The sequence below is a fragment of the Narcine bancroftii genome, chromosome 7 (assembly GCF_036971445.1).
Source record: "Narcine bancroftii isolate sNarBan1 chromosome 7, sNarBan1.hap1, whole genome shotgun sequence".
NCBI classification, from domain to species: domain Eukaryota; kingdom Metazoa; phylum Chordata; class Chondrichthyes; order Torpediniformes; family Narcinidae; genus Narcine; species Narcine bancroftii.
This window is the reverse complement of record NC_091475.1, coordinates 149,848,453-149,871,409: the sequence shown is the minus strand read 5'-3', so window position 1 is coordinate 149,871,409 and position 22,957 is coordinate 149,848,453. Positions and strand designations below refer to the sequence as shown.

Sequence of the window (22,957 nt, the reverse complement as noted above, 5' to 3'; positions counted from 1 at the left end):
TTAACTTTGCCTTTAATCCTGTCAGGAACATGTAAACTCTGCACTCTCAAAATTTCACCTTTGAAGGCCTTCCACTGACTGAACACATCCTTACCAGAAAACAATGAATCCAAATCCACTTTTGCTAAATCCTTTCTCATTTCCACAAAATTGGCCTTTCTCCAATTTCAGCTTGAGACCTATCTGTATCCATAATTAACTTAATGACATTATGGTCACTGAAGTCAGCGGATTGGGCGGTGTTCAAGAACTCTGCTGAGAGTCTGAACGAGTACACTGAAGCTGTCACACACTTTATCAAAACAGCTCTGGATAAGTGTCCCCACCAAATCAATCAGAGTTTTCCCTAACCAGCAGCCCTGGATGAATATTGAAATCTGGAACCTGCTGAGAGCTAGATCGCAGGCATTTAAGTCCAGAGATCCAGATCAGTACAACAGGAGCAGGTATAACCTGCTGAAACTATCTCCCAGGCAAAGTGGAGATTCCAGATGAAAATAGAAACAAGGGACACCCGACAGCTGTGCCAGGGCCTAAATGCCATAACCTGTTACAAAACCAAATCCAATAAAGTAGCAGACAGCAAAGCTTCTCACCCAGAGGAACTCAGTGCAGTCTACATCTGATTTGACGACAGTAACAGCGGAGAACCACCTTTCTGCACCCCCACATCCCCTGCTGGTCCCATCCTCTCTGTATCTGAAGATGATGCGCTTTCTGCCCACAGGAGAGTGAATCCAAGGAAAGCATCCAGCCTGGACAGAGGACCTGGCTGAGCATTAAATATCTGTGCTGATCAACTTACCAACGTATTCTCAGATATCTTCAATATCTCACTCCAGCAGAGCATGGTAACCACCTGCTTCAAACAGCGTCAATCGTACCAATGCCCAAGAGTGTAGTACCGTCTTAATAACAATAGTGATGAAGTGTTTTGAAAGGCTAGCGATGAAGTGTATCAGCTCCTGCATCAGCGGTGATATGGATCCATTCCAGTTCACCTATTGTAGAAACAGGGCTATGGTAGATGCCCTGGAACACCTGGACAGCAAAGATGCTTACATCAGGATACTCTTCATCAACTACAGTTCAGCATTTAACCACCATCATCCCCTCAAAACTGATGAGCAAACTCCAAGACCTGGGAGTAAATACCTGACTGTGTAATGGGATCATGGATTTCCTACAGACCATAAATCAGTGAAGATTGGCAAGAACTTCTCCTCCCCAATCTCCATAATTACCGGAGCACCACAAGGCTGTGTTCTTAGCCCCCTGCTCTACTCACTTTACACTTACGACTAACTCGGTATGACAATTACACTATTTACAAATTTGCCGATTATACCACGGTAGTGGATTGTATAAAGGAAGTGGATGAGTCAGCACACAGAATGGAGATTGAAAACTTGGCTGAATGTTGTGCCGACAACAACCTTGCACTCCATGTCACCAAAACCAAGGAGCTGATTGTTGATTTCAGGAAAGGAAAGGCAGAGGTCTACAATCCAGTGATCATTGGGGGAAATCAGAGATGGAGAAGGTGAGCAAATTTAGGTTCTTAGGAGTCACTATCTCAGAGGATCCTTCCTGGCCCCAACACACCAATGACCTCATGAACAAAGGACGTCAGTGTCATGATAATGAATATGTATGAGATATACCGGAAGTCACGTGGTATGAGGGAGAGAGATAAGAACACAAGCAGGAGAACAAAGGAAACCGGAGAATAAAGACACTCAGAAGTTTACCTGATAAAACTTGTGTTTAATGTTTCATTAACTTCACATTTCGGGCCACAAATGTGACATTGGCGACGAGGATGAAAGAAGCTTGAAGAAAATTAAAGACTAAACAAGATTACAGAGGATTCAACAGACTACTTCAAGGTGATAAGAATTTTCTCTGTGACTCAGTACTTTTGGGGCTGGAATATTTCCTCATGGCTGGTGCAGACAGTGACTTTCTAACACATAGTGGAATTGCTCATTTTGACCCGACTGGTGATGCAAGCACTAAGTGTGAAGTGGAAAGCATGGCTGGAAGAATTTGAATCCTACGCCGACAGTCGTGGCCTATTTCTAGATACCGGTACAGTTGAACAAAAAGCGCAGAGAAGGGCGATACTTCTTTTCACCGCAGGACCCTCAGTTCGGGAAACATTTAAAACACTTTTGAATACTGGAAGAAAGGATGAGTACCGGAAAGCGGTAGATGCATTAAATGCACACTATGTAGTGACACCGAATGCTACATTTCAACGCCATTTGTTTCGAAGAACGAGACAAGAAGATGGCCAGACAATTGCTCAGTGCGTGACGAGACTACGCCAGCTAGCTGTTGGATGCAATTACATGCCAGCTGATTTGGACAACCAATTATTGGATCAAGTCGTACAGCACTGTAGATCAGATAAACTCAGAAGACGTCTACTGGAAAGAGGGAGTGAGTTGGAACTCACTGATGCTTTGACCATTGCTGCCGCATTAGAGACTGTTGAAGGGCAATTTCATACCATGACCCTGAAAGACAACTCAAGCCAGCAAATTAAGAGGCACTCACATCGCCATAATCAGCCAAGATATACGCCGACACATGACGTGGAGTGTTATCTTTGGAAAAGACCCATATTGCCCGGCCAAAGGCAAAGTTTGCAGAAAGTGTGGAGGTAAGGACCACTTTGCAAAGAAGTGCAAAAGCAAGTCCAATGCAGACCAGAAGAGGAAGAGTACAACTTCCAAAGGCAAAGCCTGGGGGAAAGGAAAGTATCCTGGAAAGAAAGATACCATTCACCAGATAGACGGTGACGATGATGATACCCAGGAGGAACAGAGTTGTTACCAATTTACGTTGAATGAAGTACATCATGAGAAGGTCCCAGTGATCATTGGTGGAGTGACAGTTCAGGTCATTGTAGACTCAGGCAGTGACAGTAATGTGATTGATCGACATTTATGGGAGAAGTTGAAAAGGAAAAAGATCATCTGTACCTCAAAGAAGTGTTCCAAGAAACTGTATCCATACACAGCAACCAAGCCATTGCAGACCATTGGATGTTTTACTGCAACTGTTGAAGCTGGAGATAAGTACACCGAAGCAGAGTTTATGGTCATAGAAGAGAGGGGAGAACCATTGTTGAGTAGAAGCACAGGGCAAGACCTGGCAATACTTCATATTGGAGCTTGTGTCAATTCAATTCAGTCATATGAGGATATGAAGCAAGAATTCCCCGCAGTCTTCAAAGGAGTAGGAAAGCTGAAAGGTCGACAATTGAAGCTAGCGGTAGATGAAACGGTCAAACCCAAGGCACAACCAATGCGCCGAACTCCGTTTGGACTTCGTGGGAAAGTCGAAGCCAAAATTAAAGAATTGATCGAACAAGACATTATTGAACCTGTGGAACATTCGACCAATGGGTCAGTCCAGTAGTGATTGTGCCCAAACCAAAGGGTGACATAAGACTATGTGTTGACATGAGAATGGCCAATGAAGCTATAATTAGAGAACGACACCCTATACCAACAGTGGAGGAAATACTTCAAGAACTAACTACCAGCAAGGTATTCTCAAAAATTGATCTGAAATGGGGCTATCATCAATTAGAGCTGGATCCAGGTTCCCGAGATGTGACAACATTTGTGACTCACTGTGGATTGTATCGTTACAAGAGACTATCATTTGGAATTAATGCAGCTTCGGAGATCTACCAGTATGAAATCCATAGAGTGATTCAAGGCATTCCTGGAGTTGCCAACATTTCTGACGACATCATAGTCCACGCACCAACGAAGGAAGAGCATGACAAACGGTTGAGGCGTGTACTATCTAGACTACAGGAGGCAGGCCTTACCGTGAATGGAAACAAGTGCCAGTTCGGTGTGTCAGAAATGGACTTCATGGGACACAGACTTACACGGGAAGGTCTAAACCCTGCAGAGGCCAAGGTGAAAGCTATTGCAGATGCACGTGCACCTCAGAACGCAACAGAGGTGAGGAGTTTCCTGGGATTGGTCAATTTTTGTGCAAAGTTCATTCCTAATTTCGCTACAGTGGCAGAACCACTAAGGAAACTAACCAGGAAAGGTGTACCATTTCATTTTGGATCTGAGCAGAAGAAAGCATTCACAGTGCTGAAGCAAAGCCTGACAGATGCAAAAACTCTTGGATATTACGATCCGGCGGCATCAACCAAAGTCATAGCGGATGCCAGCCCGGTTGGTTTAGGAGCCGTGTTGGTCCAGATGCATGATGGAGGACCAAGAATCATTGCCTATGCCAGCAGATCGTTATCAAATGTGGAAAGAAGATACTCTCAGACAGAGAAAGAAGCACTCGGACTTGTATGGGCCTGTGAGAGGTTCCATGCATATTTGTACGGCATTGAATTTGAACTCATCACAGATCATAAACCATGTGCCAGAATAGAGAGATGGGTACTCAGACTACAACCCTACAAATATAAAGTAATCCACAATGCAGGGAAAGCAAACATTCCTGATCCGCTGTCCAGATTGGTGAAGGATGAATGTCCACATTCCAAGTCAGAATTGGGAACAGAAACAGAGAGCTTTGTACGCTTCATAGCTATTCAGGCGACACTGAAAGCTGTGACAACGAAGGAAGTCGAGAGAGAATCCGAACGTGATCCAGAACTCAAGGAAGTAAGAGAATGCATACAGAGTGGACAATGGGACAAGTGTACTCACAAGGCTTACATTCCCATTAGAGACGAACTTTGTTGGTACCAGTCCAGAGATACATCGAGCGAAGAGGTTGAAAGGCCAATACGAGATGCTGAAACTGAGAGACCTGATGATGTTCCAGAGGCAGTTACCAGCACTCCTGATGAAGTGACTAGAGCGCCAGAAACACCTGAAGCCGTGGCGAGCAGTATTTCCGACTCTGAGAACTTTGTGTATTAAGAGGTTGCAGATTGGTGATACCGCAAAGATTGAGACCGAAGATCGTATCCTTAGCGCATGAAGGACACCTAGGTATTGTTGGTACCAAGCAAAACCTTAGGACCAAGGTATGGTGGCCAAGTTGTGATAAAGACGCAAAGAAATTTGTTTTGTCACGGATGTCAAATCACAAGTAGGAGTAATCCGCCAGAACCGATCCGGAGTACGCAACTCCCGACAGGACCATGGATCGACGTAGCTGTTGATTTTCTTGGACCTTTACTGACGGGTGAATCAATTATGGTAGTGATAGATTACTACAGCAGATACAATGAGTACGTGGTGTTGAAGTCCACAACCACTGAAAAAATAATACAAGCATTAGCAGAGATATTCGCAAGATATGGATTACCTGTTACATTATACTCTGACAATGGTCCACAATTCATTTCAGAGACGTTTGCGGAATACATGAGGACCACAGGTATCCACCATCATAAAGTAACTCCGAAATGGCCGCAAGCCAACGAAGAAGTAGAGAGACAAAATCAGTCCATTGAAAAACGATTGAGGATTGCACACGCAGAAGGACAAAATTGGCGAGAAGCATTGTTATCTTATGTGGCTGTCTATCGAGCAACGCCTCATGCAACCACTGGAAAAAGTCCTGCAGAAGCATTTTTTGGGAGAAAAATCCGCACAAAAATGCCAGAAATAAAGGAAATCCGAGACGACCAGGAGATGAGGGACCACGATGCTGAAAAGAAAGGTGCAGCAAAGCTGTACACAGATTCGAAATGTGGAGCCAAGTACTCAGACATCATGCCAGGAGATAATGTTCTAGTGAGGCATGAAACTGGTGGTAAGCTAGATACACCTTATTACCATCAACCCTATACTGTCGTATCCAGAAGTGGCAGTATGGTGACAGTCAAGTCTCCAACTGGAGTCCTGTATAAGAGAAATGTCTCAGGTGTAAAAAGGTACCAGTCCAGAGATACATCGAGCGAAGAGGTTGAAAGGCCAATACGAGATGCTGAAACTGAGAGACCTGATGATGTTCCAGAGGCAGTTACCAGCACTCCTGATGAAGTGACTAGAGCGCCAGAAACACCTGAAGCCGTGGCGAGCAGTATTTCCGACTCTGAGAGTGAACAACCGAGAAGCGACGACAGTATCGCAGGCAGGCCGAAACGAAACCGGAAAGCGCCCAAACGATACGAAGACTTTGTGCCATAGTTTTAATAAGAACTTTGGGACAGTATTTTAATCTTATATCATAAAGTGCATGTATGAGTCCTGTAGGAAGTAAATTTTATGTAGTTGAGTTATAGTATTACCATTAGTTACGATGTTTGTAAGTTTCCGAGGGATATTGGTAAGTGAAGGTAAAGTTTATTTCTGATTAAAGGAGGGATGTCATGATAATGAATATGTATGAGATATACCGGAAGTCTCGTGGTATGAGGGAGAGAGATAAGAACACAAGCAGGAGAACAAAGGAAACGGGAGAATAAAGACACTCAGAAGTTTACCTGATAAAACTTGTGTTTAATGTTTCATTAACTTCACATTTCGGGCCACAAATGTGACAGTCAGTGCCTCTGCTTCCTCAAGAGTTTGCAGAGGATTTGTACAGCACCAGAAACCCTGGCAAATTTCTATAGAGGTGTGGTGGAAAGTGTGCTGACTGGCTGCATCATGCTTTGGCATAGCAACACCAATACCCCCAAGTGTAAAACCCTCCCAAAGGTAGTGGACACTGCCCAGGGGATCACAGGCAAAATCCTCCCCACTATCCAGTACATCTACAGGGAAAACTGCCATTGGAGAGCAGCAGCAATTATCAAAGACCCACTCCATCCAGCACATGCTGCCATCAGGAAAGGGGTATAGATGCCACAAGACTTGTACCACCAGATTCAGGAACAGCTGCTACACCCTCCACCATCTGACTCCTCAACATCAAAGTCAATCAGAGACTCATTTAAGGACTCTTACTTGTGCACCTTATTGATAATATTTGTTGTCTCTGTATTGCACAGTTCGTTTACATTTGTTTTGTTTACAGTTTTTATTTGCTCACATTTATGCTGGGAACAGCTTATTTTTTGCACTACCAATATGTGGTAATTCTGCCACACCCACAGGAAAAAAAGACTTGGGGTTGTATGTGATGTTGTGCACATACTCTGACAATAAATCTAAAATTTGGACCCAAAATGTTCACCTACACATACTTCTGTCACCTGGCCTGTCTGGGTCCCTAATAGGAGATCGAGTGTTGCATCCTCTCTCATTGGTGCCTCTATATATAAATTTTGAAAACTTTCCTGAACACATTTTACAATCTCCAAGCCATCCAGTCCTTTTACAAAATGGGAGGCCCAGTTAATATGTGGAAAGTTCAAATCATTTACTATTACAAATTTTTGTTTCTTACTTCGGTCTGGTATTTCTCTACAGATTTGCATCTCAGATTCTCTGACTATTGGATGGTCTATAATACTACCCTATCAGTATGGACACACCTTTCCCATTTTTCAGCTCCACCCATATGGCCTCTGTAGATGAGCCCTCTGGGCTATCCTGTCTAAGCATAGCTGTGATATTTTCCCTGACTAGCAATGTCACTCCTCCCTCCTCCCTCTATCATGTCTGGAACAATGGAACACTGAGTCCTCCTGCAACCAAGTCACCCTAAAAGCAATAATGCCCTAAGATCATCTGGCTTTCCAACAATACTCCTTACATTGAAATAAATACACCTGAGAACATTTCTATCATGTACAAACCTGTCTATGCATACAATCCTCACATGGCCTTTATCCTCCTCCACCTCACTCTCTGCTATAACCCTCTGGTTCCCTTCCCCCTGCAACTCTAGTTTAAACACACCGGATAAGCACTAGCAAACCTGCTTGCAAGGATATTTGTCCCCCTCCAATTCAGATGCAAACCATTCTGTCACACATTCACTGAAAGAGAGCCCATTGATCTAGAAATCTGAAACCCTTCCACCTACACCATGTCTTTAGCTACGTGTCAGCTGCATTATCCTTCTATTTCTAATCTCACAGCACATGACACATGTAGCAGTCCTGAGCTCACTTCCTTGGAGGTCCTTTCCTTCAACTCCCTGATCTCTCCTTCCTCACCCTTTGGGGTGCAGGTTCATGGGGTGCAGGTTCATGGGGTGCAGGTTCATGGGGTGCAGGTTCATGGGGTGCAGGTTCATGGGGTGCAGGTTCATGGGGTGCAGGTTCATGGGGTGCAGGTTCATGGGGTGCAGGTTCATGGGGTGCAGGTTCATGGGGTGCAGGTTCATGGGGTGCAGGTTCATGGGGTGCAGGTTCATGGGGTGCAGGTTCATGGGGTGCAGGTTCATGGGGTGCAGGTTCATGGGGTGCAGGTTCATGGGGTGCAGGTTCATGGGGTGCAGGTTCATGGGGTGCAGGTTCATGGGGTGCAGGTTCATGGGGTGCAGGTTCATGGGGTGCAGGTTCATGGGGTGCAGGTTCATGGGGTGCAGGTTCATGGGGTGCAGGTTCATGGGGTGCAGGTTCATGGGGTGCAGGTTCATGGGGTGCAGGTTCATGGGGTGCAGGTTCATGGGGTGCAGGTTCATGGGGTGCAGGTTCATGGGGTGCAGGTTCATGGGGTGCAGGTTCATGGGGTGCAGGTTCATGGGGTGCAGGTTCATGGGGTGCAGGTTCATGGGGTGCAGGTTCATGGGGTGCAGGTTCATGGGGTGCAGGTTCATGGGGTGCAGGTTCATGGGGTGCAGGTTCATGGGGTGCAGGTTCATGGGGTGCAGGTTCATGGGGTGCAGGTTCATGGGGTGCAGGTTCATGGGGTGCAGGTTCATGGGGTGCAGGTTCATGGGGTGCAGGTTCATGGGGTGCAGGTTCATGGGGTGCAGGTTCATGGGGTGCAGGTTCATGGGGTGCAGGTTCATGGGGTGCAGGTTCATGGGGTGCAGGTTCATGGGGTGCAGGTTCATGGGGTGCAGGTTCATGGGGTGCAGGTTCATGGGGTGCAGGTTCATGGGGTGCAGGTTCATGGGGTGCAGGTTCATGGGGTGCAGGTTCATGGGGTGCAGGTTCATGGGGTGCAGGTTCATGGGGTGCAGGTTCATGGGGTGCAGGTTCATGGGGTGCAGGTTCATGGGGTGCAGGTTCATGGGGTGCAGGTTCATGGGGTGCAGGTTCATGGGGTGCAGGTTCATGGGGTGCAGGTTCATGGGGTGCAGGTTCATGGGGTGCAGGTTCATGGGGTGCAGGTTCATGGGGTGCAGGTTCATGGGGTGCAGGTTCATGGGGTGCAGGTTCATGGGGTGCAGGTTCATGGGGTGCAGGTTCATGGGGTGCAGGTTCATGGGGTGCAGGTTCATGGGGTGCAGGTTCATGGGGTGCAGGTTCATGGGGTGCAGGTTCATGGGGTGCAGGTTCATGGGCCAAAATGGCTTGTAACTGTGCTGTATGTCCAAATTAAAAATAAATCTCTATTGGCTGTACGTACAGAAAACAAAACCTTTCAATTTCTGCTCTGTTCATTTATCCTTTCAAAGTGCTTTACATTTTTCTCCATATAATTAATTCTGAATCTTGATTTAATTTCTTTGCAATGTTATTCCACTTTATTAATAACTGACTTTGCAAAAGAACTACTGATCTTGTTAACCTTTAATCCAGTTTTAGTTTTAACCCGAGCCTTACCTCCACTCAAAGTGTGAAATTTATTTCGACAAAAATGGGAATAAGTCGGTTGTTTCCCCACAATAAATATTGAGGAGGTCTTTTGCTCCTGTGAATAGTATGTTGGTGAAAGAGCAGGAATTTTAACAGACACCTTCATTATAACTAAGATACAGTTAAACATCCCAGCGTCCAGACTTTCTGGAAATTTTGGAATAAAACTAGTTTATCAAAACATTTAAAAAATCTAAAGATAAAAGGATTATCTAAATAAACTGCCAAGATAAGACAAATATTAACCTTCTAGAGGCACTTTTAATTCTCCATTATTTGCAAGCTAAATATTATTTGACATCATTACATTTGCTTGATTTTTATTTCACTAGTATTCGTATAGCCTAAAACGTATGGAAAAGTAATGAGGAAGTGAGCAGTGTTCAGGATGCAAGGAAACAGATGGGGAGAGTTATGGGTGGTGCATTTTCAGGAGGTGACAATGGACAGCAGTACTATGTATGGTTCCTCATCAGGGAAGTAATGAGGATCACTGGTGCCTTAAATGGGGTATTAAAGAAAAGTAAAAATAACCTTCATTGTTTTATTATTTATAATTAATTCATTGGTGAAATTGCTTTGAGTTTACTAGTACTATATTAATGCTATTGATTGGAAGCTGTGGATAACCTTTTGCCAGTTTAACCTTTCAGTTGTAAAGCAAATAGCTAGAATTGATTGATCAGATATTTCTTTTTCATTCATTGATTTTAAAATCCAAGCTACTATTCTTCTTTGCAGCGGCACGGTGGCCCCCAAGTGGCCAATGTTCTGGAATATGATGCACCAGCACTGATGGAGTCATTACGGGAAAAAGAGGAACGTATCCTGGCCCTCGAGACTGACATGACTAAGTGGGAGCAGAAGTATTTGGAAGAAAGAGCAATGCGACACTTTGCTATGGGTGCTGCTGCTACAGCTGCTGCTCAAAGGTAAAGATCAAATATTACATAAGCAAAGAATTATAGGATTCAATTTTAGCACCACTTGCTAATGTGGCCAACTCTCTAAAAACACCAAGCTTTCTTATACTGCCCATAATTGTCCACCTTTTGTAGCTCCCCAGAAACTTTGCCATATGCAAGTGCTCAGACATTCTCTCCTGGATTTTGAACCGCAAACCCATTGTCCTCATCTGAGAGATGGTTCTCAGATTTTCCCTCAGCTCCACGGATTTTCTTTCACCCGTTTTAGCTTCCAGATGACAACTTCCATTCTCAGATGCCCAGGACTGGACATTTATTGTAAAGAATTTTGTGAGCTTATAGTTACTTACTAGCATAGCATGGCAAAGTGCAGTGGGATTCCCATGTGCCCTCCCACAATATCAACTGCTACACAGAGATTATGTACAATTTCGAAGCCAAACCAATCTAGTCCTGAACCATTATTTTTTTGCTCCTGAACAAACCCAACCAAACAAGTTGGCATTTGCAGAATGTGGCACCAAATCAGATTTTACTGAAAAAGGCTCTTAAGACCAGGTGAAGTCGATCATCCACCCCTTGGTTGAACATCATTGCTGACCTGAGACTTAGAAGGTGCTTCCCAGGAAAATCCTTCTCCAGTCTGGGCAATATTTTGTTTCTACTCTCATGTATCCATCTATCTTGCTACTGATAGTAAGTCAAAAGAGAAATCATAATCTCAAAATAGCACTGCCATTACAGATTCAATCCCTTACCTACATCCTGGCACCATTTATTGAGACCAAGACAAAATGCCTTAACTGAAGAACTGAGTCAACCCCAAACCAAAGTATTTGGCAGAATGAGGGCCCACCATTGTACATTCTGGTTTCATCGGGTTTACTTGGGTAGGTGGGCAGTATGACATAGGTTATGCAAAGGATATTGTAGAAATCCCAAATAAAATGTAACATTTTGGACAAAAAAGGAGTATGTTTAAAGGTGATAAACCTGTATGGTGATTTGACTCTCACGCACCATAAATATGTACAGATTCTACATGGTACTAAGTGTGGAACTTTACATTAACTTTACAATAACAAAGTAATGCATAAATAAAAATATTCAGACAACTCCTGTAGAGAGGAACAGACTTGGGGTTGGTAACCTTTCAATCAGAATCATTCTGGGTAGATTCAATTTTCAGAACTGTAAAGAAAAAAAATAATTCTTTTGTGACTTGACCGAACTTAGAAAGGAGAATTATTGGGGGGGGGGGGGGGGGGGGGAAAGATGCAGATTCTAATGGGCTTGGACTCCTCTCTCTGGATTACATTGTCCAATCTGAAATTTGCTGAGGTGCAGAGTAAGAAAATGGATAGCCTAGTGAATCTTCCAGTCTGATCTTTCCTTTAATTTCCTTATTTTTGTTGTCATTACAAGCTGCTAATATCTAACCATTTTAACATTGGAAAATATGGTTTTAGAATCGGATGTCATCTGTTTGACAATATTGACTGGCTTGAATGTTTAATTTAGAAAGTTATGCATAACTTGAGTGCTTGGAAAACCTGATATTCTCTTGTCTCAGAGACACCACTACAATAAATCACTCACCAAACAGCAGTTACAATGACAGTTCGCTGGAAGCACGAAGCTGGAAAGAGGAAGAGGAGAGAATACAATCAATTCAGAGATACCAAGAGACAGAACACAGGTATATTTCATCTCCCCAACTAAAATGATTAATTGTCCATCTATCAGAATTACAAAGTCATTGCAAAACCTCCAAAATTTATGTTTATTCTCAGAATATTCCACCAGCACTAATTTGGTTGATGTGGCCTTCCAGTTCCTGGTGTATTTAATTGACCAATCTTTGATGTAGATGAACAAATTCTAAACATTTGATTCATTTTGTGTTTTGTTGTGAGTCGTTGTTGACTGACGATCTTTTTAAGCAGGTGAGGCATACACTATACATGCTTAACCAAGCTAGCTTGTTTCCATGGTAACGGCTTCTTCATGCGGGCTTAGCCTCTTTTGCTGCATGCGCTACAAAGCAGAATCGGAAACCCAGACAATCCATGAAGAGGCTTAAAAGGGTAACAAAAAATGTTAAAAATCTAGCTTTGCACATGATCTTTCAATTTGACTCTGGAAATATTCTAAAAACTGTTTTTAAAAAGTGTGTTATTCTGTAATTATCAAGGCAGACAACACTGAGGCAACTGATGAGCTGCCTGTTTGATCAGCATGTTAACTAGTTTAATGAAGGATTGATGATCTTTGTAATAGCCACTTTTTTTGTCAGGTTTAGCAATTGATCATTTTTGGATATTCAAACCGTATAAAATACAAAAGGGAAAATTAAATGCTCTATATTGTAAATTTAAATTGAAAATTAATAGCAGTTCAGTCCTCATTTGTGAAGACATTTGAAGACATTGACTGGGTTAGGGAAAATGGATTGAGGGCAGCACAGTTAGTGTAGGGTGGCACCGTTAGCATAGTGAGAAGTTCAATGCTATTACAGTGCCAGAGGCTGGGGTTCAAATCCCGCTCTGCATGTTCTCCCCATGTCTGCATGGTTTCCTCTGGGTGCTCCAGTTTCCTTCCACCTTTCAAAATGTACAGGGTTGCAAGTTAATTTGGGTAATTTGGTGCATCTGGCCCATGCTGTATCTTGAAATTTAAAAATAAATAAATTTAAAATGGGGCCACATGGGAAGAGGTACCAATGAAGAGTATTTTTATTTAAATCCTGATAGGTAAGAATGCCTGATGGCACTTGATTTAGAACTTGTTCCCATTGAAAAAAGCTGTCCTTGGGAGTGGATGGGGAATAACTGCCTTGCCGTATGCATTAAAAATTAGTGAGCAAGAACTTTTTCTTCCAGTGCTTGTAATTAATTAACAAAATGTTTTTGTTTGCAACAGATTGGCAGAAATAACAGGATTCAACTGCATTTCCAACAGAATAAAAAACCTTCATGCACAGCTTATTGAGAAGGATGCCATGATAAAAGTGCTCCAGCAACGATCTCGGAAGGAGGCAGGAAAAGCTGAACCAGGATCCCTGAGGTCCAGCAGATTGATCAGCTCCACATCCGGCCTGCATTCTCACCAGACATCCCTGAGCAATTCTCAAATCACAGATGAGAAAAAGGAGGAAAAGAGCTGGAATGGAGGCGCAGGTGAGTGTTATTTGAAAAAAAACTAGAGTTCTTTCAGAGTCACTGAGTGTCCCCAAATTCGCTTCTAGAGCTCCCGCAGTCTCTGCGACTGCACAGATCTATGATCGATCTGTCAGCAACCTGAGCTTCAGTTCCAAAGTTCCCTCATGATCTGGGAGCCTTCAACACCTGAGATCCCTTCTTGCCCTCGATATCCCAGTTCCACGAGGCCCTCGACCACAAGTCACTAACTGCCTGCAGTCTGTGTGGTTCCTTCAGCCACTCTCTGGTCCGACGTCTGGTAGGGTCGTCTCCTAGCTTCTCCTTCTCAATGGGGGATGTTCTTCCTGTGCCGGTCCTCTGCTCCCCAGAGTCTGCATCCCTTCATGGCTGCTGCCAAGCATAGGTGCCACATCTTGGTCAGAGACCCCGAGGTTGCTGAATTTTAATTAAAAACATCGTTGGCTCCTTCAACATGCCATTTGAAGTCTGCATGGAGCTATCAGCATTAGAACCAGGCACTTGGACCCACTCTCTCACCCCATATCAGCAGGACCACTTGCATTACTGCAGCTCTTGACAATGGTGGACAATTCTTTCCTGATATTGGGAAAGGATACTTTGATCACAGCAGAATCAGTGTTGTTTTCCTAATTCTGATCAATTACTTTAGTACTATCCAAGATGGATCTAAGCTTTGCTCGTCTAAATGGTGTGATCCACACAAGATTACTTCCATGGCTATTTTTTAAGCAACTGTTATAAAAGTGTATTTTTGAATCATCCAAATCTTTAGTAACAGATTATGCCAATGAAATAAATATAAATCTGCCATTCAATTTTCAAAATACTATCCCATGTTCTCTATTTGTAATTAAATTGTTGAAGTTTTCTTAACTAATGGATCAACAATTCAAATATTAAAAAAGGAAACTTCTTCCTGAAGTTCAATATTTTTTATATCCTGCAATTTTTAAGTGTTAATTTATTGTGATTTTTACCTTATAAATTTCTATAAAGGGCTTTTCATTAAAGCAGCTTCTTTGTTTATATTTAATCTATAAAAGGAATGTGCTACTTCCCAGCATACTATATGTATTAAAAGATGTGCATTTACTGAAAATGAATGCCAAACCACTTAATATTCTCATATCTGCCACAAAAATGTTGACAGAGTGGCAGCATGAATGGTTTTAATATTAGCACAGGAGTAATGTAGTTATCGATTCATGCATGGACCCTGCTGGAAATTCTACCCATCTGTGCAATTTAATAAAGATGAAGGAATATCAAATAATTCTTTAATGTAGCCATATTAGTTGTATGTATTAAATATATTTAATTCACAGTTAATTTCTGCATAGTTAGGGAATTAAGGAATATGGGGAAAAGGAGGGTAAGTGGAGCTAATTCCATAGCCAGATCAGCCATGATCTTATTGCCTGCTCCACTGTTCTCAACGGCCAGATGGCAGACTCCTGCTTCTATTTCTCATGTTCTTATTCTTTGAAACAGAGTTAAAATGTGTAAACAAATAAAGCTTTCAAACAAGCAATTCCTAATCTGGTTGTATTTTCACAGGGATGCTTAATACTAAAGGTGATCAAGAAAACTCTTTGTATTCCCCACTTCAAGCCACTACATTTTCAATTCCAGTTTTTTCCACACACATTAAGACTGGCAGCAAAGACAACAGTACCCAGACAGATAAAAGTCCTGAATTGATCCGTCCAAGTAGCACTCCAATCCATGGAAGAAGGCGACTCAACACAAACCCTGCCAGCAGCCCGGTTGTGAGACCTAAATCGGCACAAGGTGATGCAGAAAAATCAGGTAAATGAGTCTCCAGCAAGTAGTTAATAAAGTTGAATTAACCCTCCTTCCTTTCCAGAGAAATACAAAGCAGAATATATATTTTACACCAACAGTGGGATTAGATCAATTTGGAGCCCATTCAGCAGGATCCATTGGGGAAAAACTTCATGGTTTTTCCCATGTGTTTGGGACCAAGGTCCATGGATTTATTCATCCTTCCCACCACCCTCACTGATTAATCATCACTGCCTCAAAGTGCTCGCATAAATGTGGCATGAGCAGAACTAAGTCTTGAAGCTCAGAAAAATCTCATTGTAGTCCTGGCTCTCTAAATTAGTGGAGTTGATTAGTGATTGATGCTCTATGATCATCCTGTTTTCTGGCCAAAAGAAATAAAAAGACTACCATAGTTCTTATATTTTTGAGTGACAATGGATGTAAAATGCTTTGATGATTAAATGGCAAGGATTGCTGGATGGTGACTGGATGCCACCAATTTCTAGTGTGAAACTGGAAAGTCTCTAAATGCTATAATGTTAGTTAAAAACAAACCAAATGCTGGAAGAAATCTGCCAAACTTTCAGGATCCATTGGAGACTTTTCAGGCCTGAGCCCTTCAAAGAATAAGCAGAATGAGAAAAAAAGGAAGACTCAGACTATACAGGGCTTACTGGTGAGAACATGGTCATAGAGATTGAGAGCAGCAGGGATTGCAGATGGGGAGCAGTGAGAGAGACTCTCACTGAACTTTCATTGAAGAGAGGAGGAGAATTTCTTCAGGGTAGCATCCCTTGAAGAGATTTTGCAGTAGATCAACAGAACTGAGTGAAACAAATGCTGTGATTGTAGTAAAAATACACTGAATGCTGGAGGAACTCAGCTGGTCTTTCAGAGTCCATAGAAGACAAAAATATATTGCCAATGTTTCAGGCCTGAGCCCTTCAAGGAAGAAGCAGAATGTATATTGCTGACCTTTTATCAAAATAGAGTATCAATTCTTAATATTTTGCACATTTCATACAGCTCGTTTTTTAAAAAAATTATTTACCACATGGTAGAAGCCAATTCCAGCCTTTTAAACTTGTGCAGCCCAATTAGATCCAAATTAATCTACAATTCTGCACATTTTGGAGGAAGGGAGGAAACCAGAGCAGACATGGAGAGAATGGACAAACTCCTTACAAGCAGTGCAAGATTCGAACCTTGAGTTGTTGCCACTGTAATAGCATTGCAATAACTGTGCGAAACATGATGCCCAGATTAAACTAACATTCTGCTCCCTGCACATCATACAAGTCCCTCTGTTCCCTGCATATTCAAGTTTATCTAGAAGCCTCTTAAACAGTACTATCACATGTGCTTCTACCACTACCTCTGACAGGCTATTTCAGAAACAATACTGTTGTGTAAAAAAATTATATCCTACTCATCTCCTATATACTTCCTCCACACTCCCATTTTAAATGGGGGTGGGATAAAGATTCATAAAAGCATATGTCAATGCTTTTAATTCTGCCATTAAATATCACTCTATCTCAATTTTATAAACTTCTTTCAGAACCGTCCTCATCCTCTGAGGCTCCAGAGAAATCAACCTGCTTGTTCAACTTCTCCCCATAGCTCATCATCTGATCCATGCAACATCCTGATAAATCTTTCCAAAGCCTCTACACAATTCCTGTAATGGGGTGACCAGAATTGAACACTATATTCATGTGTGGCCTAACTAAGGTTTCATACAACTGCAATATGACTCATTTACTCTTGTGTCTCGCCCAATGAAGGCTTCCTTTATCATCCTATCTGCTGACCTTTCCACAAAGCTATGCACCCCTATACCACCACCACCCCCCCCCCCCCCCCACCAGATCCTTTTATATGTCAATGCTTTTAATTCTGCCATTAGGCTTTGGCTGACAGAGTAGAAATAAATCCAAAGGGTTTCTACAAGTACATTAAAAGTAAAAGATTAGTGAGAGATAAAATTGGACCCCTTGTAGATAGCGAGGGTAGGCTGAGTGAGAAGTCTGAGGAAACTAGGGAAAAAATGTTGAACCAGTTGAAGTAAAGAAAAATAGTGGGGAGGTCATGAAGCATATAAGGATAACCAAGGAGGTAGTGATGGCTGTGTTAAAAAAGATAAAGATGGATAAATCTCCCGGACCGGATAAAATATTCCCTAGGACACTCAGGGAGGCTAGTGGACAGTTAGTGGGGCCATTAGCAGAGATATTTAGGATGTCACTGGCCACGGGGGTGGTACCAAAGGATTTGAGGGTGGGGCATGTGGTTCCTCTATTTAAGAAAGGGTCCAAATGCAAACCTGGGAATTATAGGCCTGTAGGTCTGACGTCTGTGGTGGGCAAGTTGATGGAAAGTGTTCTGAGGGATGCTATTTACAAATTTTTGGATGTACAAGGATTGATAGGGAGTAATCAGCATGGTTTTGTCAGGGGTAGATCATGCTTGACAAACCTGATTGAGTTCTTCGAGGGGGTTACAAAAAAGGTTGATGAAGGGAAAGCTGTGGATGTTGTCTATTTGGACTTTAGTAAAGCTTTTGACAAAGTTCCCCACAGGAGGTTAGGAAAAAAGGTGGAGACATTAGGTATAAATAAGGAGGTAGTGAAATGGATTCAGCAGTGGTTAGATGGAAGGTGTCAGAGAGTAGTGGTAGACAATTGTTTGTCCAATTGGAGGCCGGTGACTAGTGGAGTTCCTCAGGGTTCGGTCCTGGGTCCACTATTATTTGTTATATATATTAACGATCTGGATGTAGGGGTAGAAAATTGGATAAGCAAGTTTGCGGATGACACAAAGATTGGTGGTGTTGTGGACAGTGAGGCAGATTACCGTAGATTAAAAGGTGATTTAGGAAGGCTGGAGGTGTGGGCTGAGAAATGGCTGATGGAATTTAATACAGATAAATGTGAGGTGCTGCATTTTGGAAAGGCAAATTTAAATTGGTCATATACATTGAATGGTAGACAATTGAGGAGTGCAGAGCAACAAAGGGATTTAGGAGTTATGGTAAATAGTACCCTCAAGGCTGATACTCAGGTAGATAGTGTGGTGAAGAAGGCATTTGGAATGTTGGCCTTCATAAATCAGAGTATTGAATTCAAGAGTGGGGAGGTTATGAAATTGTACAAGACATTGGTGAGGCCAAATTTGGAGTACTGTGTACAGTTTTGGTCACCAAATTATAGGAAAGATATAAACAAAATAGAGAGAGTGCAGAGAAGGTTCACGAGAATGTTAACAGGATTTCAGGGTCTGAGTTACAGGGAAAGGTTGTGCAGACTGGGGCTTTTTTCTCTGGAGCGTAGGAGATTGAGAGGGGACTTGATAGAGGTGTTTAAGATTTTAAAAGGGACAGACAGAGTAAATGTGGATAGGCTTTTTCAATTAAGAAAGGGGAAGATTCAAACTAGAGGACATGGTTTAAGATTGAAGGGGGAAAATTATAAGGGGAACATAAGGGGAAATTTCTTTACGCAGAGGGTGGTGGGGATGTGGAATGAGCTTCTGGCAGACGTGGTCGAGGCGGGATCATTGGTTACATTTAAGGAAAGACTGGATCATTACATGGATAGGAGGGGACTATAGGGGTATGGACCGGGTGCTGGTCAGTGGGACTAGGAGGGTGGGGATTTGCTACGGCATGGACTAATAGGGCCGAACTGGCCTGTTCTGTGCTGTAAGTGGTTATATGGTTATATGTATACTTTTCCCTTGCATTTGACCTCACACTTGTCCAGATTATATCCCATTTGCCTTTTCTCTGCCCATATCTGTAACTAATTTAGATCCTTTTGTATTCTTTGATAGCCCTCTACCCTGTCCAGAACTCCACCAATCTTTGTGTCATCTGCAAACTTCCCAATCCATTCACCTACTTTTTCATCCATTAAAGTAGTAATATTTTAATAATGATTATCATTAATTTTAATGCTCTGATTTGTTTCTCCTCTTTAAATTGTTTATATTAAATTATTAAATTTTAAAGTTTGCAAATTGTTTGAGAAAATCTCTTATTTTAGCTGAGAAGAGATGTCAAGAATTTCCAAGAGAATTGCCATCTACAATCACTGTAGAGGTATTTTAAGGCAATTGCATCACATCTTCAAAATAACACAAGATTTTACAAAGCAAGCACTTCAGAATTGGCAATGATTCTAAAGCATTGATTTGTCTTACTATTTCTTTCTTACAGATATTTCTACCTTGCACATCCGGTCATACGACAGAAAAGGAAGAAGTGGCTGTTTTTCCTACAAACCTGACCTTGATGGGGATGTGGTGGAAATCCTCATTTAAAAATGATATTGCCATCTACTATTGCTGCTCGGTCTATGGTTGTATGAAGCTTGCACTAAAGACATGACAAAGATGGATCTTCAGAAGTTGAACAATTGTTTAAAGAAGATGGACATTGTTTTGGAAGCGGATTTATTTGTCTGAGAAATAGTGAATTTGTGTGTCTGCACATATTCAAAATGGAATCTGATGCAAATAAGAGGAAGTGTAAGGAGCAAAATGGAAGAGAACGAATAAGATGGAAAGTATGGAGTGGGTGTCTTTTTTGTAGGAATGTATTTGATGGAGCTGTAAACTCAAAAGATACGAGCTGGGAGCACAATATTTTGAGCAACCCGTTTCATTGTAGTATACCTATGCACTTCTGTTCATGTTGTAGTGGATCAGTATTTTACAGCTCTTTTGCACTTCACCTGAACACATGACCATGTGTACATGGTAGACATTATAAAGTAGCACCTTTATTGCTTTCAGTAGGCCAATCAATTGTGCAACTATTGCGCTATTAAAGACAACTCACGAGGCACTAGGTGGCCACAGTTGCATTGTGTAAATCTGTAACTTTGGTATTTTTCTGGTGTCATTTTATTAACCTAAAAAAATAATGAATTAGAGTTTAAAGTCATATATGCAAGTACAATGTACAGCTGCCATGGAAGTCTGTTTATAGACTATACTATTAGGCTAAGAATTTTAAACTCAATGAATCTTATACAAGGCAAGATCACTATAGGAAGTGTTCCGCTCAAAGAAATGTCTGCATTAGTGTTCCATGTAATACAAAGACAGGAAAAATATAATGGCATTGCCTAGAAAGATATAGCCAGACCTTGCCTGACTCATGGCCACCACTTGTTATGTACATTGTTAATTATTCAGATTGCAACAGATTTATCCTGTCCTGGATGATCAATCAATCTCACTAATTCCCTACAAGCAATACACTAAGTGTTGCTGTAGCCATTATTTCCACATGGTCATCATGGTGGATCTAAATATCAGTATAACTTCAAGTTTGTTTACAACCTGCACCATGAAAAATATAAATATTGTAAGTTATAATTTCTTTGCATCAATTTAGTACATGGGTTAAAAATGTATGATCAGGTTTGCTTTCAAATTGGGCACAAGCAGAACAAGTGTCCCACTCATTCTGCAGATTTAATGGGAATTTTTTTTTTAAGGAAAAAGTTTATCATAATTCAAAATCCAGTGCATAGAAAACCTTGTGGAATTCTGTAAACGGTGACTGACCATGATTTTCTACACAAGGTTGTAGTATGCTGCTTTCTAAATGTGTGCATTGGAAAAAGCACACCCCAGATCCATGCTGGAGAAGCACAAGCAAACTATTGTTTTGTAATAAACCCCTGACAACCTGGTTGCTGCGATATCCCAAATTGCTTCAATTCATTACAGGAAATAGCAGTACAAGAACTCCCTGGCCTGATCATGGTGCATCTATTTAAATTGTAGCAATATCCTACATCAGAAGATAAAAGACTTAATATGGTTGCAGATGGTAAAAACAGCTTTGATTGCAGAAGTATGTCTTATTAATCATTATGTATAAAGCTGTTATTTAAATCTCTTGCATTTGAGCTTCTATCATTGAGGTAAAATCATGCCAAATCAGGAAATGTAAAACCCTATATTCACCAAAAGAATGTTCAATGATGCAAAGGATAAAATAATTATCCTGGGGATTTCTCTCTACACATTGCACAGAAAACTGATGGCAACCAGAAAGAAATGACAACAACTCTATACCTGTTTCTTCAGAGAATCCATTGATATTCCACAGAAGGATTATTGAAAGAACTCAGAAATTCCAGCTGATGATTTATTGAACAGTAAAAGCATCCAATTGAAATCAATGTGCAATGATCATTTAGCAAAAAAAAACTGATAATTTACGATACACTTGAATACTGGTGAACAAAAAGCAATAATCAAGTGGGTCATTATTACTGCTCTAATACAAGGATTGAGTTGGAGAAAAATGAGTGCTTTCTGACACAAATTGGTTGGGTAAAGATGCCTGCTAATGCTAAGTCATGGAAAGGTCATATGAAATTGAAATATGAAATGAATGTGGTTAATTACCACTTTATATTTAAAAATAATGGTGGTTTACAGTACTTAACATTTGGTTGAAAGATCAAAAGAAATCATTAAATAGTTCTGGACTGTATGCTGGGATCAATTTAAAATTAAAATGTTATCACTTGGCCTTCATGTTGCTGTTTCATAATCACAACTAAATTGTTCAACCAATACCAAATGGCCACTTTATTTACTCACTGCTTTTCCAACTTCCTGACTGACTACTGGAAAATTTGGTAGTACTGTGCTCCTTGCCTTAAATGGATGGTAGAAGTCATCCATAGGCTTGAAAAGATTTGTGGAAACCATGATGGAATAAAAGACAAAACCAGACTTCAAGTTTTTCCAAAGGAATTCTGATGCAAAGAGAAGACCTCTCCTTGCAGCAATTCAATAAATGTCTTCAGCTCCAGAGCAGGCTAATGCCAGAACCACCAAAAATTAATAATGACCTTGCATATAATTAATGTTGGTCAACAATTTTATCTCAGCAACTGCATAATTTGCTGCAAAAAAACATGCAAAATACCCCATTGCTCACCATGCTTGGAAGATGAAGTTGCACATATTCTGCTCCAGAATACTCAGATGAGACAAGTACCCCTGGACCTAATAAATGTGGTGCTTGAACATCAACAGGCCTTCCCAAAAATTCTCATCTTGCACATTGGTTTGTTCAGAGCCTAGAACTCCTCCATATTCATTTTAACAAGTGCTACACAACCATGAGGTGGTAAACCACTGTAATGTACAATTATGTGGTCAAGCATGCCTATTGGCCAGTTGTACCTGTGGCCTCTCCCCACAGGCTCCTGTATAATCATGGCTGCTCCACAGCCTCCTGCAACTCAATGCAGGACAACTGAACAGTAGGGATATGCTATGTTCTCAAGTAAATTAAAGCCTATTCATTTCGCCACAATAGTCTCCTGAATGATTGATGGTGCATCACATATTATGACCTGCACCTTAACTTACTC

The 22,957-nt window shown here is 41.6% G+C and overlaps 1 protein-coding gene across 4 annotated transcripts in view; it reads left to right on the top strand.

Annotated features, from left to right (window-relative positions):
- amotl1 (angiomotin like 1) overlaps positions 1–21,458 on the top strand; it is a 118,749-nt gene extending 97,291 nt beyond the window's left edge. For all 4 annotated transcript variants that reach the window (XM_069890803.1, XM_069890802.1, XM_069890805.1 and 1 more), the window contains 5 exons: positions 10,394–10,584; positions 12,152–12,277; positions 13,501–13,757; positions 15,318–15,569; positions 19,768–21,458. In XM_069890803.1, coding sequence (XP_069746904.1) covers positions 10,394–10,584; positions 12,152–12,277; positions 13,501–13,757; positions 15,318–15,569; positions 19,768–19,871 — 930 coding nt within the window. In that variant the 3' untranslated portion in view covers positions 19,872–21,458. The remainder of the gene's footprint in view (positions 1–10,393; positions 10,585–12,151; positions 12,278–13,500; positions 13,758–15,317; positions 15,570–19,767) is intronic.
- The last annotated feature ends 1,499 nt before the right edge of the window (positions 21,459–22,957 follow it).